We start from the raw sequence: 19,587 nt of genomic DNA on the forward strand, positions 1-19,587 counted from the left end.
TCTGGCTCCCTCTAAGTACTTCTGAACTAGCATGCTTCTGAACTACCAAGACACTCCATCTATACCACTCTCCTAGGGTATCATCATTTCCTACCTTTATGTTTTATAAAATGAAATGAATTCTCTTGCCTGTCATATGACACAGTATATAAATACTTGCTAGGTAAATTTTTTTTTAAAGATTTTATTTATTTTTCAACAGAGAGAGAGACAGGGAGAGAGGGAACAGAAGCAGGGGGAGTGGGAGAGGGAGAAGCAGGCTTCCCGCGAAGCAGGGAGCCCAACGCGGGACTTGATCCCAAGACCCTGGGATCATGACCTGAGCTGAAGGCAGACGCCTAACGACTGAGCCACCCAGGCGCCCGCTGGGGAAATTTAAAACATGACTCCGACCACTGAAAAATTATAGAATGCCTACTATGTGGCAGGCACTAGTAATGATTATATGATTATGATAGCAACTGATTCGTAAAGAGCACTTAACTATGCAGGCATTGTTTTTATATTATATTCATTTAATCCTCATAATAATCCAATGAAGTAATACTTTTTTCATCCCAATCATATTGATAAAGAAACTTAGGCTCTGAGAAATAAAGTAACCTGCCCAAAGTTATACAGATAATATGTGGCAGAGCCAGGAATCCAACCTAAACAGTGGGTTCTGTGCTCTTAATCACAATGTATATTACCTCTCCATATAGTTATAAAAAGGGTAAAAAAAAATGAACAAGACACAATACCTTTCGTTAAGAAGCTATTGGCTACTCAAAAAGTTTCTGTGGCAGCTCAGCTCCAGATCAAAGTCCAAATTCGTTAACATGTTTATTCAGGAGTGTGAATGATCTGACCCACACCTCTTCCCTTATCTCCTATTACATCCACCTACATTCTCTATGTTTTAGTATATAAGCTGCTACTCCTAAAAATGTCCTAAATTCTCCCACTTCCATACTGTTGCTAGAATGAATCCATCTGGAATCCACTTTTCAAAGCTCTATCAATTCTTAAAAACTCAGTGCAGGGGCACCTGGGTGGCTCAGTCGTTAAGCATCTCCCTTCGGCTCAGGTCATGATCCAGGGGTCCTGGGACAGAGCCCCACATCGGGCTCCCTGCTCCGTGGGGAGCCTGCTTCTCCATCTCCCACTCCCCCTGCTTGTGTTCCTTCTCTCGCTGTGTCTCTCTCTGCCAAATAAATAAAATCTTAAAAAGAAAAAAAAAGTCAGTGCAAGAACATCTCTAAAGAATGACAATAACAACAACAGCACCCAATATTTATATACCATTTAGTATGCCAGGCACTGCCATGTATCAAGTCATTTGATTGTTAAAACCGCCCTTTGAGAATGTTTATAATAATTCCTATCACAGAGATATAATTTCAAATATTTCCCTAATCTTTCTAATCCAATGTAACCTTTCTCTTCCCTATACATTTATATCACTCTATTTAAAACTCTGTTATAACCCTTGGGGTGTCTGTGTGGCTCAGTGGTTAAGCGTCTGCCTTCGGCTCAGGTCACGATCCCAGGCTTCTGGGATCAGCCCCACATCAGGCTCCCTGCTCACCGGGAAACCTGCTTCTTCCTCTCCCATTCCTCCTGCTTGTGTTCCCTCTCTTGCCGTCTGTCAAAAAATAAATAAAATCTAAAAAAAAAAAAACCTCTATTATAACACTTATCAGGCCTGCCTTCTACATCAAGTTTTATCTATGTCAGCTTCTTCCACTAAATTACAAGGTTCTTGAGGGCAGGGATCTTATATGTGGAAGAGAATGGCTATTTATTCACTAAATTGCTTCCCTTTTCCTCCTTAAGTAAACGACATTTCCCAGTGTCTACACCAGATGGTTAACACCATAACACTGAGCTCTGGACAGTGGTATAGGGGCAGAAATGATTATGTCATTTCTAGGCCTGTCCCATAAAAACCTCAACCCTATCCTCTACACTTTCCTCCTTCATCTGTCAGCAGATGCAGAAGATCCAGTGAAGGAATCTGAGGCCCAATCCTAGGCAAAAAAAAAAAAAAGCTCCCCTTCTACCTCTACCCAACATGCATTGAACTAGGACATAAATAAGAAACAAGCCTTTACGGGGCACCTGCCTGGATCGGTTGGTGGAGCATGCTACTCTTGATCTCGGGGTTATGAGTTCAAGCCCCATATTAGGTGTAGAGAGATTACTTAAAAACTTAAAAAAAAAAGAAAGAAAAGAAACCAAACCTTTAAATCAGTAAGATTTTATGTAGTTTACTACAGTAGTTAGCCCTCCTGGAATAAATATACCATGTAGTTGTATGTCTCTGTATATACCTAAAACACTGCCTTGTTCATAGTTAGCACTTAGTAAATTTATTTACTGAATTCAATTAAAAGCTAAATTTCTTAATTCCAAAGAGGGATCTTTCCTAAGTTCTACTATTAACCAGCAGTCTCCAAAATGGGGAATGAGCATGATTATCCACTGAAGTATGGGAAGAAAATTAGAATTTTTACCTATATTATTTTTATATAAAAAGGAGAAAATGAGTTTTAGTAATATTTAATATAGGTTAAAAGTAGCAGTTAGAGATTTGCTCAAAATGTTTTCCTAATGGAATACTATGACAGGCAGAAGACGTCCAAAGATATCCATGCTCTAACCCCCAAAACCTGTGAATATGTTATGTTTTATGGAAGGTAATTGATTAAAGTTGCAGATGGAATTAAGGTTGCTAATCAGCTGACTTTAAAAGATTTTTATTTACTTATTTGTCAGAGAGAGAGAGAGAGAGCACAAGCAGGGGGAGCAGCAGAGGCAGAGGGAGAAGCAGGCTCCTCACTGAGCAGGGAGCCCGATGCGGGACTCGATCCCAGGACCCTGGGATCATGACCTGAGCCCAAGGCAGATACTTAACTGACTGCACCACCCAGGCATCCCTCTAATCAGCTGACTTTAAAATAGGGAGATTATCCTGGATTATCAAGTGTTACCCCACACTCGCAATGTTACCACAGTGGTCCCCAAAGGTAGAAGCGGGAAGCCAAAAAGTTAGTATTAGAGGGATACAATATGAAAAAGAATCAGCTGGTCACTGTTGGCTTTGAAGATGGAAGGAGCTACAAGCCAAGGAATGCAAGCCACTAGAAACTGAAAAAAGTAAGGAAACAGATTCTCCCCTAGAGCCCCCAGAAAGAAACACAGCCCTCTCAATACCTTGATTTTAGCCCAGTAAGATCCACATCAGACTTCTGACCTATAGAACTGTAAGATAATGAATTTGTGTTGTCTTAAGCCACTAGGCAATTTGTTATGGCAGCCATAGAAAACTAATGATACATAATAAAAAGAAATTATGGGTTACTATCTTATGTTATGTTTACAGATGTAGGATAGACTTTGGGCTTTGACTGCTAAACAAGCACAAGGAGGGGCGCCTGGGTGGCTCAGTTGGTTGAGCACCTGACTCTTGATTTCAGCTTAAGTCATGGTCTCAGGGTCATGAGATCAAGCTGCATGTCAGGCTCTGTCCTTAGCACAGTCTGCTTGGGATTCTCACTCTCCCTCTCCCTTTGCCCCTCCCTCTGCTCTGTCTTTCTCTCTCTCAAATAAATAAAGAAAAATCTTTTAAAAAAAATAAAAAACAAGCACAAGGAAAATAACATTATTATGTTCCTTGGTAGCATTTACCTCCTCTCAAATATTTATTGAGCTCACAATTCTGCTCTCAGGGTTAAACATTAAGGTTTAAATACACTGTCCCTCCTCAAAAGTTTATTACCTAAACAGAAGAGGGAGAGGTGTGACAGCAGTCTAAAACACATCTAGCTGTTCTCACTCTGAAAAAAAAAAAAAAAACACAAAACACTAACACCACTGTTATTTTTGGACCTGCTCAATACTACATAACAGGATCTAGTAAGAGTTCTGTGGTCATTATATCAAAGCTGTCCAGAAAATTACTACTTGTTGCTAACCTACAATGTACCTAGAAACTGTGCTAAGTGTTTTATATGTATGACCTGAGTTTAATTACCCTCATTTTATCATCTAGGAAAATGACGTTCAGAGCATTTAAATGACTTGACAAAGGTTGGAGATGTACTGGGATCTGGATCTGTTTGGCTCCAAAATCTGTGTTTTGCTCTGTAACATGGGTATGAAAGAAAAAAGGCCAATGGTTCAATAACTTCATTTTTGGGGTGCGTGGGTGGCACAGGCGGTTGAGTGACCAAATCTTGGTTTTGGCTCAGTTCATGATCTCAGGGTCAAGGGATTGAGCCCTGTGTGGGGCTCCACACTCGGCATGGAGTCTGCTTGAGACGCTTTTTCCCTCTGCCCCTCCTCCCTGCACACTATCTCCAAAATAAATAAATAAATCTTTAAAAATAATAAATTCATTTTTTATTCATAAAAAAATAACAGCCTATCTGTAAATCAATGAAAATCTAACTGGTTTGCTTTACAAGCCTTTCTACTGCCAACTTTGAGCAATAAGCAGCATCCATGTTGTAGGACTTCTTCTGACCTGTACTGGCCTTTCCAGAAAAATGTCTGGCTCCAAAGTTATGGCAAACACAATTAAGAGGTCTGAAACAAACCTGTAATAGAATATTAAAATGTGAGCAGGATTTTTATATTAATATACTTTCTAAAAGCCCTACATCTGAAGTCTACTTATACTGGTTTACTTTTCTTTAAAAAAGTTTTTCCAGAAGTTTTGATATATTTTTATCTTATTTCCTCCCATAATTGAAGGAAAGGCCCTGCAACATACTCAACCAGATTCCACTAAGCTTTAATATGTGGCACTAAAATGAACTGCTTTGCATTCTACTCCCAAATAAAGCAAAGTTACCATCACTCTCTTGGACCAGAAAAAATTACCAATAACCAAAAAGGAGAAGAAAGGCCAATGCCTCAGATCTCAAGTCCCAAAAGAGCTATGAATCTAGACCCATAAAAAAAGCAGTAATATCTTTTGGTAAAGCTTGCGGCAGTTCAAACGTGTTTTAGAGGTATTACCATCATGGAAAACTGGTTGTGCTAGGTCCTAGCTATGAGAACTCAAAGAAAACTCAGCTGAACAGACATTAACCACCAAGGCCTCACATTAGGTGACACCAAACAGAGCTGGTTCAGTCTGGCTTTCTCTTTTCTGTCCACAGTTTTTATAGTCCGATTTTAAGATAGCTAAAGGCAAGTAAGCATTGCTCACAATCACTAGATCATGTAGACAGCACTACATATAATAACCAATGAAGTTTACGGTCTAATTTTGCTTTCTTCTAGTAAAACAATACAAAAATTTAAAAAGTTAAAAAAAGATCTGCCTGCTTATAAATATTAAACCAGTATAATAAATAAAAAAATCCTAGATTTCTGAGAGAAAAACAAATATTCTCTATTTTGAATAACAACTTGAAAGTAAACTGAGACTGAGAGTTAAACTCATTCTGTAAGTATTTTATTTCACAGAAAAGTTTAAACCACATTGCTCAAAATTGCCATGGAAGCAACAAAATACTAAATCTCCTGGCAAAGGCAGAACTATTAATACATAAATATGACTTTAAATGTTCCCCAAATTTTTTTTTAATCCAGGAAGTTCAGAAGAGAACTAATATCCACAGATCCAAGTATCTAGATTATCTCCCCAAGCACTGAAAATGTTTCTTCCTCCTTCCCAAATGTATCTTTTATTCTAAGATGACTCATAAACTCACACCCAAATAGCGAAGTATAAACACAAACTTCAATTTATATGAGCATACTTCTGAAACAACACTCTCACATGATTTACTTCTTCCTCTTCTCCCAAAGTAGAAGAAATGTATAGAGGAAAGAGAACAATTCAATCTAAGAAGCATGTGTCAAGAAAATGAATATGTTCCAGGTCTGTCCTCTCTATAGATAAACAGAACATTTAAAAAATTTTTTTTACTACCTGTCACATATAAACTAAGCACAGTGATAGGCAAAGGAGACTCAGCGGGTGCCAGAGAAATAAACATGATCGTCCCTTCTTCAGAGTTCACAGACAAATAATGAAAATGATGGATTACATTTATTAAGCACTTACAATGTATCTGATACTATTCTAAGTACTTTACAGGTATTACCTCATTTAATTCTTATGAAAACATTATGTTATAGGTACTATTATTACCTCCATTTCACAGATAAGAAAACTGAGGAGAGATTAAGTTGCTTGCCCAGTGTCACACAACTTGCAAATGGCAGAGTCAGGACTGGATTCTTAACTCTTAAGCTTTATGTTCTATAGCCTCAATATATGATGCTTCAGATGATTATGACTACAGTAATAACAATAATATATTAATAGTTAATGTTTAGTGCCTTGCACTGTGATAAGTTCTTTATCTCATTTAATTCTCCCATCAATCTAGTACAGTAGTACTATTGTTACTCTTTACTTCATAGATGAGAAAACTGAGGTTATAGAAGTGACATAATTTGCCAAAGGTCTCCTAACTACTGAGAGACACAACTATCCTGAACCTCTCCTCTGAATTCCAGACCCGTTTATCCAACTGCCAGCTTGATAACTCCTGATGTCTCATCCCCAAAACCTGCTCCCCATGCAGTCTTCTCCAATGTAGTTACTGGCAATTCAATTTTCCCAGTTGTTCAAGTCAAAGCCTAAGTAAGAGTTATCCTTGACTCCTTCCCTTGTGCTAATATCCCACACCCAATCCATTAGGAAATCCCACTGTCTCTACTAAAAAAATACCCAGAATCCAACTGTTTCTCTCTACCTTCCTTGCTACCAACACCATCCAAGCCATCTTCAGCTCCCTCTAGATTACTCCAATAGTGTCCTAAGTTAATTTTCATCAGTTAAACATTTACATAGCTTCAAATAAGTATATAATGAAAAATAACAGTCCCCCGGCCTGCCCATACTACCACTGAATCCTGGTCCCCAGAGGAAACCACTCTAAACTCTTTTAGTTGTTTCTTCTATTTACCATCATAGCTCTAGCGATCTACTGATTATACTGCTATTTCTCACCTTCTACTGACTTTCCCATGTGCAGGCTGAGGATTCAGCCCTCTTAAATTATTTCCCTTCCAATATTTGTATAAGACAGTCTTGGGTCTCCAAAGCAATCTACAGATTTAATGCAATTCCTATCAAAATACTCGTAGCGTTTTTCACAGAACAAGAATAATCCTAAATTTGTATGGAACCACAAATGACCCCAAATAGCCAAAACAATCTTGAAAAAGAAAAAAGAAGCTTGGAGGTATCACCATTCCTGATTTCAAGTTATACCACAAAAGCTATAGTAATAAAAACAGTATGGTACTGGCACAGAAATAGACACATAGATCAATGGAACACAATAGAAAGCCCAGAAATAAATCTACAATTACACGGTCAATTAATCTTTGACACAGGAGCCAAAAATATGCAATAGGAAAAAGTCTCTTCAACAAGTAGTGTTGGGAAAAACTGGATAGCTACATACAGAAGAATGAAACCAGGCCACTTTCTTATACTACATGCAAAAATAAACTCAAAATGGATTAAGACCTACAAGTGAGGCCTCAAGCTGTAAAATCAAGAAGAGAACACAGGCAATAATTTCTCTGACATTGGTTGTAGCAACATTTTTCCTTTTTTTAATTTAAATTTCAGTTAGTTAACATACAGTGTAATGTAATATTAATTTCAGGTGTGCAATATAGTGATTCAACACTTCCATCCAATACCCAGTGCTCATCACAACAAGTGCACTCCTTAATCCCCAACCTTCCACCCACCTCCCTTTTGGTAACCATCAGTTTGTTCTCTATAGTTAAGAGTCTGTTTCTTGGATTGCCCCTCTCTCTTTTTTCTCCCCTCTGCTCATTTGTTCTGTTTCTTAAATTGCACAAATGTGTGAAATTATATGGCATTTGTCTTTCTCTGACTGACTTAATTCACTTGGCATAATACTCCATCCATGTCATTGCAAATGGCAAGATTTCATTCTTTTTAATGGCTGAATAATATTATATTATATGATATTGTATCTATATACCACGTCTTCTTTAGAAGGTATAATGCTAAGTAAAATAAGTCAGAGAAAGATAAATGCCATATGATTTCACTCATATGTAGAGTTTAAGAAACAAAACAAATGAACAAAGAAAAAAGGGACAAACCAAAAAACAGATTCTTAACTATAGAGAACAAACTGATGGTTTCCAGAGTAGAGAGGGTGGGGGGATGGGTGAAATAGGTGATGGGGATTAAAGAGTACACTTATTATGATGAGCACTGAGTAATGTAAAAAATTGCTGAATCACTGTATCGTACACCTGAAACTAATGTAATACTGTACATTAATTTTACTGGAATTTAAAAAAAAGAAAAGAAAATATGACTACCACAGACAGTTCAGTGAAAAAAGATTTAAAAAGATACTACAATAAACATTTATGACAATTTTTTAAAAAAGAAAAAAGAAAAAAGAAGGATCTAGAAAGAAATAGGTAGAAAGATGATAGTGGGATGCCTGGGTGGCTTATTTGATTGAGTGCAATTCAGCTCAAGTCATGATCTCAGGGTCATGAAAAGGAGCCCAGAGCCAGGCTCCAGGCTCAGCTGGGGTGGGGGGAGGCAGGTCTGCTTGTCCCTCTCCCTCCCCATGCCCCTCCCCTTCTACTTCCCTCCCTCCACCCCTCCCCACATGTGTGTGAGCTCTCTCTCTCTCAAATAGATCTAAAAAATCTTAAAAAAAAAAAAAATGATAGCAAGTCCCAGGGTGACTCCTGGGCAAGTCTAGAGAATAAGCAGTCCAAACTAGAACAGAAGGATCAAGAGCTCCAGGAGAGATGCTTGAGGGAAGGATGTTTGAGGAAAGAATTTTTAGATTTCCAGATCTGTTTGGCAGAGTGGAAATGCATATTCAGAAGAATTTTACAATTCTGTCTGCAGCTTTGGGAAGAATTAGTGGTGGGCATATAATAACTAAGCAAATGAAAAATTAGGCCAAACACAAAAAATTGTGCAAGGAATAAAATGTAATTATATTTTTTGGCCTAGTAGTGATTATAATCAGTCATAATAATATAAATGCCAAGCCTTGATTTGTTTCTCCTGAATATTAATTTTACCTAAGATTGTCTAAGTTTTTAATTTTAATTCTGGTATAGTTAACAAACAGTGTTACATTAGTTTCAGGTGTACAACCACTTGATGGTTTGAAAGAGGGTATAAGGGAAAGATATTAAGGATGATTTCTAGGTTTGTAACCTAAGTAATAATAGCAGTAATGGCAATTCCATTTGCTGAGATGGGAGAAGTCTATAGAGGAAAAAATGGGGGTGGGGTGGAAAAATAATCAATAGCGGTCCATAATAGGTGCTCAATAAATGGTAGCCATTGCTTACATTAAAAATCATCTTCTCTAATATCTCAGTTTTATCTCAGTAAAAATAAATTTTTAAAAAAATCATCTTTCTGGGGTTGTACTACTTCACTACCCACAGACAATGACATAAATATTACTGAAGCTTATTCCATATTTTATTTTACAAAATTTTTCTAGTTATATGAAATTAGAACTTAGACACAGTCCTGAGTCATTAGACCTTCTACTTTGGCTCAGAGAAGAGAAAAAAATGTTAAGACCTCTTTGCCAACATGCTAGTGTTATATAATTTGCTTTGAGGGCTATAGTGAGACTCTTCCACCTAATTACTCACTAGAATTGCAATGATGAAATCAGAAAGATCCATTTTAATCCAGCATTTTTAAATGTGTCCCATTTATTCTGGACCACGTGTGTGTGTGTGCGTGTGTGTGTGCATGGCCACCTGAGATAATGTACACACATCTGAGATAATATATTTTTTAAACCTGATCTTTTACGAATTATTCAACATTAATTCACTGTGGATTTCTAACCACTGATCTGGTCCATTCCCCTAGTTTAACGAAGGAAAAAAAACAAAGCCCAGAGGTCAAATAACTGGTCCAAGAGAACACAATTAGGAAATCACGAAGTTGTGTTAAGTGCATATAAGGAATAGTGGAAGGTAGAGCTAGAAAAACAGATCAGACCTTAACTGTCAGTGTAAAGGATTTTTGACTCAATTCTGAAATAAAAGGTTTACAAGAAATAAGCTACACAATTAGAGTTGTGTATCAGGAAGAGAGAAAAGGGGGGCAAAAAGATAGGGAAAACAATTCACTCCAGGCAAAATTCAAGAGGGCTGAACCAACAAATGTATAAAGGAAAGAACAGATGCAAAAGCCTTTGAAGATTTAGAATCAAGCACTTATTTTCTGATTAGAAGCAAGGAATAAAAGGAGTAACTAGGGGTGCCTGGATGGCTCAGTCAGTTAAACTGCTGCCTTTGGCTCAGGTCATGATCCCAGGGCCTGGGATCAAGCCCTGCATTGAGCCTTGCATTGGGTTCCCTGCTCAGCGGGGAGCCTGCTTCTGCCCCTCTCTTTCTCTCTCTGTCTCAAATAAATAAATAAAATCTTTAAAAGAAAGGAAAAGGAATAACTAAAGATGGCTTCAGGATTTTCAGAATGGTAATTGGAAAGATAGCTATCTTAATAACTGAGACTGGGAAAACATCCTGCCATATCCTCATAGTATTATATTTTTTTAAGATTTTATTTATTTATTTGACAGAGAGAGACAGCGAGAGAGGGAACACAAGCAGGGAGAGTTGGAGAAGAAGCAGCAGGCTTCCCAACCGAGCAGGGAGCCCGATGCGGGGCTTGATCCCAGGACCCTGGGATCATGACCCAAGCCGAAGGCAGACGCCTAACAACTGAGCCATCCAGGAGCCCCTCATAGTATTAGCTGTTAGTCTGTTTCCTAGATGTACAGTTTATTTCCCAAGGAGACTGGGAGACAACAGTATTCTACTTCCCTTTTATTCACCATGACATTGCAGCACAGGCCTGGACTGAGTAGTTCCAAGTAAATATTTGGTGAATTGAAAGCATATTCTCCATTTTAACAAAATGGCAACCACATTGTCACAAATGGCTTTTAAAGGGGAGCTAAAACAATTCTAAACAAAAGTTAGTAGACAGGAAAATAAATTCAGAATGTAGCCTAAAAAAATGGAAGCATGAGAATATGAACAAGGAATCTAAAAGAAATATTAAATTTCTCATGGCATAAAGAATAACAAAGAGATATGAGAATGAATCTTGGTGCAGGTCCCTCAGAAAGACCATTGGGGAGTGGAAGTGAGCAGGGCATGGAATTGGATTACAAATCTTGAGCATAAGACTTCCTGGCATAAATAACCTTATTCACAAGAGGCCCAAACGATCAGTCCATGCAGTCAACAAAGTACTTTATTGTTCCTTGTTTTAACTGATAACTTAGAGCAACTGATGATGACAGAACCAATCTTAACTGTATCCATGTATTAAAAAAAAAAAAACATATACACAAACAAAATATACACACCTACTGCCTCTATGACTTACCAGGCCCATTCTTTTCCTTCCAACTAGAAATCTTAGGAGGGAGAAAGATAAAAGGAAAAAGAGGAAGTAGGGAGGTTGGGGTCAAGAAAAGAGAAATAAAACTGTAAAAGTTCAGTTCACTAACTCCTGCTGGGCACAAAACAGCTATGCCAGGAGAGGACCAAAGCATGCCCGGAGGATTAGATGCCTACCATCTGGCAGGTCATGCAGATAACCGTCTTTCCAAATCACCAATGCAGTGATTTTCCACCCAGTCTTTGTTTTCAAGCAGGAGACCCTTTCTTCAAAATTCTTACACAGAAGTTTAACATAAAACAGATAAAAAGTAGAGCTGCTCTTGCTGACTGAAGCAGAGTGGGGAACCAAAAGCCTCCTCTGCTCAGCAAGACCCCTCCCCCCCAGGGGTCAGCCTCTAAGGAGGCATGTCTATGAAAAACCTAGGGTTCTGAGAGAAGGATTTTTCCCAATTTAAATCTAATAATCTCAATTTGAGGGAAACTCTCGGTGCATATTTCTGCCCCAACTTCTGTACCTATAAAGGAGAGCTTGTAAGTGTCACAGCTTGAAAGCAGACTAGCCTTTTTTGTAGTAACAAAAAAATTTTAATTACAGAAACATTAAGTATTAATAGTAAATTTCTAAGACCAGAAAGCATATATAAAATAAAAATTCTAAGTATTCTGAGAATGGAACAGTCATGCTTAGTTTCATATTTAAGGTCTCCTAAGGAAGTATAATAAATGTTTTTACTGCTATAGTTAGTACTCCTCTGAATAATGAAAGCCAAGAAGACTGCTTCCTCTAGGCCACTGGTAGGATAATTTCCTTTTGTTGTGTTCAACATATACAATAAAACTGAAGACACAAAGACATGAAAGATATGAACAATTAGAAGCTTTTTTAAATTAATTTTTTATTGAAATTCAATTTAATTAACACACACTGTATTATTAGTTTCAGAGATAGAATTTAAAAGCTTCTTTTTAAAAAGTCATCTCCAGGCTTTTAACCACAGTATATTTGAGACAGATGGCTTATGCAGAGCAAAGAGTCATCATCACAACGCCAAACCCACCAATTATTAACAATAATTATAATAATTTTCCTGTACTATGTACTTTCTGTGGATTATAACAGATCCACAGGCTTTTATGCAGTATCTCATTTGCTGGCTTAATGCCAAGATGAAGACAGAGTTAACACTTTTATATATCAGAAAACTTAGCTGAAAGCAAAGAAAAATACTTGTTGAAAGTTAAAAGGGAGGGGTATGTCATTCCTGAGTAGTGAAACCAAAAAGAGATAGGCTAAGTAAATAGATCAAAGGGACATCAGAATAGGAATGGTAACACTGGTCTCATCACACCATGTTTCTAGGCTGGACATATATATTAAGCAAAACAAGAGCAAAGACCTAGAGGGACTCTAACCCAGTATTTTCCAGTATAGTAGCCAGTAGCTTCATGTGGCAGTTTAATCAAATAAAAAACTTCAGTTCCTTGTTCCAACTAGCCACATTTCAATGCTCATTAGCCACGTGTGGCTATTGGACAGCACAGATAAAGAACATGCCCATCATTGCAGAAAGTTCTATTCAACAAATCACTCAAGCAGAAAACCTTTGAATGTATTAAAAACAGCAGCATTCGACAAATGGTTGGTGAATGAATGAATGACAAAAGACAGGTTTCCATGGGCCATAAAAAAAAAAAAAAAAAAAAAACCTAGCCAGAGAAAAAGAAATAATAGTAGCTAACATTTACTGGGCACTTCACATAAGCCAGATACTATACTAGGTATTTTATATGTACTAATTTAATGAACCCTCAATAACAACTCTATGATGTATTCACTGTCATTACTCTCATTTTATAGATGGGAAAACTAAGACTCAGACAGGTTAAGTAACTTTCCCAAGATCCAGGATTTGAATCCAGGCAGCTTGATCTAGAATCTAGAGGCTTCATTTTTTTTTAACATTTTATTTATTTATTTATTTTGGGGGGGGGGAGAGAGAGAATGTGTGTGCATGAGGCAGGGCAGAGGGAGCAGGAGAAGCAGACTCCCCACTGAGTGCAGAACTGCAGAGCTGGACTCCCGGACTCCAGGGCTCAATCCCAGGACCCTGAAATCATGACCTGAGCTGAAGTCAGATGCTTAACCGACTGAGCCACCCAGGTGCCCCTTGAGCCTTCATTTTTAACCATTATACTATACTATTCCACTTCCATTACATAAAAACTGTATTTAGAATTTTTGCCGTGATAGAATAAAATTTATTTAAAGTCTTTCTTCTCATGTATTCCCAGTCAAGTTCAATGGTAAAGAGAGTAAGAAAAATAGTGAAATAAAAAAGACTGTCAAGAAATATATCAAATGTGGGCGCCTGGGTGGCTCAGTTGGTTGAGCGACTGCCTTCGGCTCAGGTCGTGGTCCCGGAGTCCCGGGATCGAGTCCCACATCGGGCTCCCTGCTCAGCAAGGAGCCTGCTTCTCCCTCTGACCCTCCCGCCTCTCATGTACTCTCTCTCTCTCATTCTCGCTCTCTCAAATAAATAAATAAATCTTAAAAAAAAAAAAAAAAAGAAATATATCAAATGTTACTGATAGTTTGATCCCTCTGCATTGAGATAAAGGGCAATTTTAGTTTTCTTATTTAGTCTCTTATTTTGTTAACTCTGTTTTCTAAATGTTCCACAATGAAGATGTATCACTTTTATAAAAATATCAATAATAAAAATATTATTTTTAAGCAAAATGAAAATACAATAAGCTTAAAAATTCCTAAGCAGAATATCAAATCAAGACTCATCCATCTCATTCTCAAACATTATAGAGGCCCCCTAACTGATCTCTTAGCCATGAACCTCCCAATATTAAACCTGCGTTTTCTATCCGTTACCCACTATCACGCTAGTCCCTGCTCAGAATCCAATACACAGAGCATAAAATATACTCTTTTTGGCTTTATGAAAGCCATTCCTGCATAACTGCATTACGTTTCCACCTTTATCTACCAATACTATGCTATCAAATCCTCAGTTCTAGGAGAAGCACGGTAGGAAGAGCCCAGACCTCAGAGTCACATATCTTGACCAACACATAATCTCTTAGCTTCAGTTCCCTCAATCGTGATTAGTTATGAAGATTAAATCTTTTTTTTAAGATTTTATTTATTCATTTGAGAGAGAGAAAGGGTAGGAGCAGGAGGAGGGGCAGAGGCAGAGGGAGAAGCAGGGAGCTCCATGTGGAGCTTGATCCCAGGACCCTGGGATCATGACCTGAGCCGAAGGCAGACGCTTAACCAACTGAGCCACACAGGTGCCCCAAAATTAAATCTTTAAATAGGTAAAGATTCAGCATACAAGCCTTCAATAAATGGTGGTTTTCTCATTATTGTTATCATTAGCCAAATGGGTTTTTATTCACTGATTCCTCAAAAAGCTTTGCACTTTTACCTCTGTGCTTTATTACTGTTTTGCTTCTTTTTTTTTCAGAGTTCCTTCCCTCTCTTCTAAAATCCTATTAAAATTCAAGTTATGGGGCACCTGAGTGGCTCAGTTGGTTAAGTGTTGCCTTCAGCTCAGGTCATGATCTCAGGGTCCAGGGATCAAGCCCCACATGGGGCTCCCTGCTCAATGGGGAGTCTGCTTTTCCCTCTCCCTCTGCCTCTCCCCCTGCTCCTGCTCTTTCTCTCACTCTCTCTAATAAATAAATAAAATCTTTAAAAAATAAAATAAAATTCAAGTTCTAGTTCAAGTCAACCTCCTCCAAAAAAGCTTCCCTGACTCTGCCAAGCTAATGTAACCTCTTACTCCTTTGAAATTTTATAGCTCATAGAGTTTATTCTACCCAAGTGGTGGGGTCCTAGCTGATTTTTATCAGTTCTCTTTTCATGTATGTAAGTCCAAGATCCCCAGTTAAGAGTGCAAACTCCTTCCTACTGGCAGACATTCCATTTTATATATGTCTTTATACCTTTCTGGTATCTGACAAATCACCAGGCTTATATTAAATGCTCAAAAAAATGTGCTAATCTGATTTATGCATTGCGACAAAAGTCATCATAATAAAAATACTGGCTGAACATTTTTGTAGTAGACTAGGAAGGCAACAATTTTGTATAAAGGTAGAAAGTTTCAAGTAAGCAGTATAATCTAATTCCATAATTTACTATCACTGACCAAACATGTAAGTCTTAGTTAAGCTGTATGGTTTCTCTCTAGTCCAATATAAATATTAGCAATAAATGACCCTAAGTAAATAGCACTTTTAACTTTTTAAAGTGTCTTACACATAAACCCTACTTAAATATGTATTGACTCAAATAGTCTTAATTGATTTCATTTGGAAATACAGTCACCTCACTAAAAAAAAAACACAAGATAATTCAAGTGAGAAAATTTCAGATTCTGATTACTAGAAAGTGATGATTATATAACCATATTATATATAAAACTAATCCTACTCTAAAAAGGTAAACTAGGGACACCTGGGTGGCTCAGTAGATTAAGCGTCTGATTTTGGCTCAGGTCATGATCTCAGGGTCATGGGAACAAGCCCCACGTCTGGCTCCCTGCTCAGTGTGGAGTCCGCTTGGCCCTTTCCCTCTGCCCCTCCCGTTTCATGCAGCGCATGCGCATGCACACTCTCTCTTGCGCACGCATACATGCGTGCTTTCTCTCAGATAAATGAATAAAATCTCAAATAAATAAATAGGTAAATTATGTCTTCTCAAGTAAGTGCTAAAAGTTAAGGGTAGATAGCCTGGGGGCATACTTTTATTTTCATTCACTGATTTAATTACTATTCCTCATAAAGCAATTAAGAAAATTAAATAACCACATAAAGACTAAAATCTTTTTGATAATTTACTAATTACTAATTTAATAAGAAACAACTGTTCTAATGAGCTGCTACTAAGAGTAAAGCAATTTGAGAGACAGAAGGAAGTTGCTTTATTAAATGCAGCTAATTACCAGAAAATTAAGTGTTAATATGTAGAAAAAAACCTACAGCACACTAAACCCCAGCAAGACAGACTAAGCACGAAATTGTGAATCCCTCTTTTTAGCTGTTAATGCTATTTTAACAAGCCTCCAACAATGTTTAAGCTTTCTCACTGATCCCCAGAAGGAAGCAAAAGCCATTACCTAAGGATGTTGGGATGGGAGAGTCTATTCATGAGCTGAACTTCTTTCAGCATGTTTGCCCGGTTACTGCTCAATGTGTTCATCTTAAGAGCCATCACCTGGCCAGAAGCTCGGTGGCGCACCTAGAAAATAAAACAGTAGAAGAGAGGTCCAAGGGCAGCAGTTAAATATGAGGTCAAAGTCTCCACATGTAAACATGCCAAGATGTTTTAGTGACAGTTTAGATAAAATAGATGTAATTAGGGATGTTTTTCTATAAACTGATGACATTAGGGTCTCACTTCCATTAATGAAGATGGATTTATTCCATCCAAGACCAAAACTGTTTCACATCAAGCCGGCCAGAAAAACACTGTTAATTATACCTCAATAAATGACATACTTTTTTTAATACCTTAGAAAAAAATGGGGGAAATTTATTAGGATGGTTCCTTATGGCCAATATTGCTGAGTCTTAGGACACTAACAGTCCTCTTTGTGGAATTTTAAGTGTGCACAGAAAAGATACATGCGTAAGCCTTATATAACACTTAAGGGATTATAAAACTATCTTTATAGGATAATAAAGCCACATCCTCAAAATCTCCCCCATATACATACATATATATACATATATATGAAAAAAGCACTGCATATTAAATATAGAAAGAAGTCAGTGAAACTTTTAGAGCTAATGTTATTGTAAGTCAAGCCAAATTATCTTATAATTTAAACATACTCAAGTCAGACACAAAAGCATGGGCCACACCATTCAAACTATTATCCACACACACAGAGGAAATTCTACTCTTAAAACATTCATCCTCTATAGAAGTCAGTCTATTTTACATGTAAAAATATTGTTTTAGGGGCGCCTGGGTGGCTCAGCCATTAAGCATCTGCCTTCGGCTCAAGTCATGGCCCCAGAGTCCTGGGATCGAGCCCTCCATCGGGCTCCCTGCTCAGCAGGAAGCCTGCTTCTCCCTCGCCCACTCCCCCTGCTTGTGCTCTCTCTCTCTCTGAAATAAATAAATAAAAATCTTTAAAAAAATATTGTTTTATAATTTCAATGCATACTCCACAGGTTTCAAAACTGTAATACTTTACCTGCAAGAAAATTAACTATGTTTTTACCCTCTAAATGCCTTAGTAGCAAAATGAGATTACCAGAGAAAATATTTTGTCTTACCCAAAAGAAGCTCAATTATTTACTGAAATGTGTTTTGCTACCAAGAAATTATGAATAAGGCCATAGAAAAATTACTAAGTACCAAGGACCTCATTACATTCTGGTTAAAAAAAAATCATTTCAGGGGTGCCTGGGTGGCTCAGTCAGTTAGGCGCCTCTTTCAGCTCAGGTCATGATCCCAGAGTCCTGGGATCGAGGCCTGCATCAGGCTCCCTGCTTGTCAGAGAGCTTGCTTCTCCCTCGGCCTGCCACTTCCCCTCCTCATGCTGTCTTTCTGACAAAAAAATAAAATCTTGTATTTGAGAGAGAGAGAGAGCATGAGAGGGGGAAGGGTCAGAGGGAGAAGCAGACTTCCCGCTGATCAGGGAGCCCGAAACGGGACTCGATCCTGGGACTCCAGGATCATGACCTGAGCTGAAGACAGTCGCTTAACTGACTGAGCCACCCAGGCACCCAAATAAAATTTTTTTTAAAAAATCATTTCAGGGGTGCCTGGGTGGCTCAGTCGGTTAAGTGTCCAACTGCTGATTTCAGCTCAGGTCATGATCTCAGGGTCATGAGATCGAGCCCCACTTGGGATTCTCAGATTCTCTCTCTCCCTCTCCTATCCCCTCTCCCTCTCTTAAAAAAAAAAAAAAAATCATATCAGATCTTGCACAACAGGGACTTGCTATGCAAAAATGTCATCAACCTATGGACTTTGAGTATTCTTTCAGCATGTTATAATTTACCAAGTGGAAGTTTCAAGAGAAAATATGACAACCTACTTAACTCTTCAATCTCAAGAAATTCCTTCAAATGACAATAGCCCTAGAAGTTTAGCATATTTAATACAGGACAGACATCCCATTTTATCTTAGAATTCAAAGCAACAATGTTTCAGAGTGGCCAGACAGAAGGGAAAGGAGGAAGCAAAACACTGAGAGCCACAGGAACTCTGGTCAGAAAAACAGGCAGAACACTGGCTGTTTCTCCCCTCTTCTAGATCACTTAGTGAGATTTGGAACCCATCTCTCTTCCTAGTGCATCAATGATTCTGTTGTCATGTACCTCGTGATTCAAGAAAGAGAAGTGGCTTTCCTTTTCAGATCCTGCATGGATAAGTTAAAAGAGACATTTATACACAAAGAGCACACTGACAGTATTTTTCCAACTCTATTTACAGAAGACATCTGTGTTTTAATAAGGGCTCTCCATTCTGAAAGTTACTCTTCTCCTTTTTTCATCATCTGAAAACTATCATTCAGAGATTTTAACAAAATAGTTTGATATTAAAACAATGTGAATTTCAGGGATGAACAATCTTGTATTTCAAACCAATCAGGAAAAAACTACTTCCTTAAACAAGTGGACATGATGAACATGTTCATCTGTCTTTCATCTGCATAAAATACTTTCTTCTAGCCCCTCAAATTCTACTTATCTTTCAAGACCACACTCAAATATCCCCTCCTCTCTAAAGCCTTCCTTGATTCTCTCTAGAAACTGTTTGTGGTTTCCTTCTTTATACTACCTCAGAAAAACATTTGTAACACCATTATCCCACTTGTTACATGGTTCTGTTTATAAATATATCCCCACCAGGCTATTAAGCAGCTTAAGACCAGGATCTATACTGTATCTATACTGTATCTTTGTCTTGCAGTGCCCGGAAGGCCTGGTACGTCATAACCGCACAGCGAAAACAATGGCAACAACAGTTAAATGAAACTTCTAACATCCTTTCTAAGGGCCAGGGAATAATTTATTTATCCAGGTGATTTATTTGGGCAGCAGTGGGCCAGGAGTGGTTTTCTTTCTTTCTATTTT

At 37.9% G+C, this 19,587-nt stretch overlaps 1 protein-coding gene across 1 annotated transcript in view; it reads right to left on the reverse strand.

The window, feature by feature from the left end:
* TESK2 (testis associated actin remodelling kinase 2) overlaps nucleotides 1–19,587 on the reverse strand; it is a 137,255-nt gene that overhangs the window by 55,313 nt on the left and 62,355 nt on the right. The window contains exon 3 of the mRNA XM_027573848.2: nucleotides 16,611–16,732. Coding sequence (XP_027429649.1) covers nucleotides 16,611–16,732 — 122 coding nt within the window. The remainder of the gene's footprint in view (nucleotides 1–16,610; nucleotides 16,733–19,587) is intronic.

The sequence above is a fragment of the Zalophus californianus genome, chromosome 4 (genome assembly GCF_009762305.2).
Source record: "Zalophus californianus isolate mZalCal1 chromosome 4, mZalCal1.pri.v2, whole genome shotgun sequence".
Classification (NCBI taxonomy): domain Eukaryota; kingdom Metazoa; phylum Chordata; class Mammalia; order Carnivora; family Otariidae; genus Zalophus; species Zalophus californianus.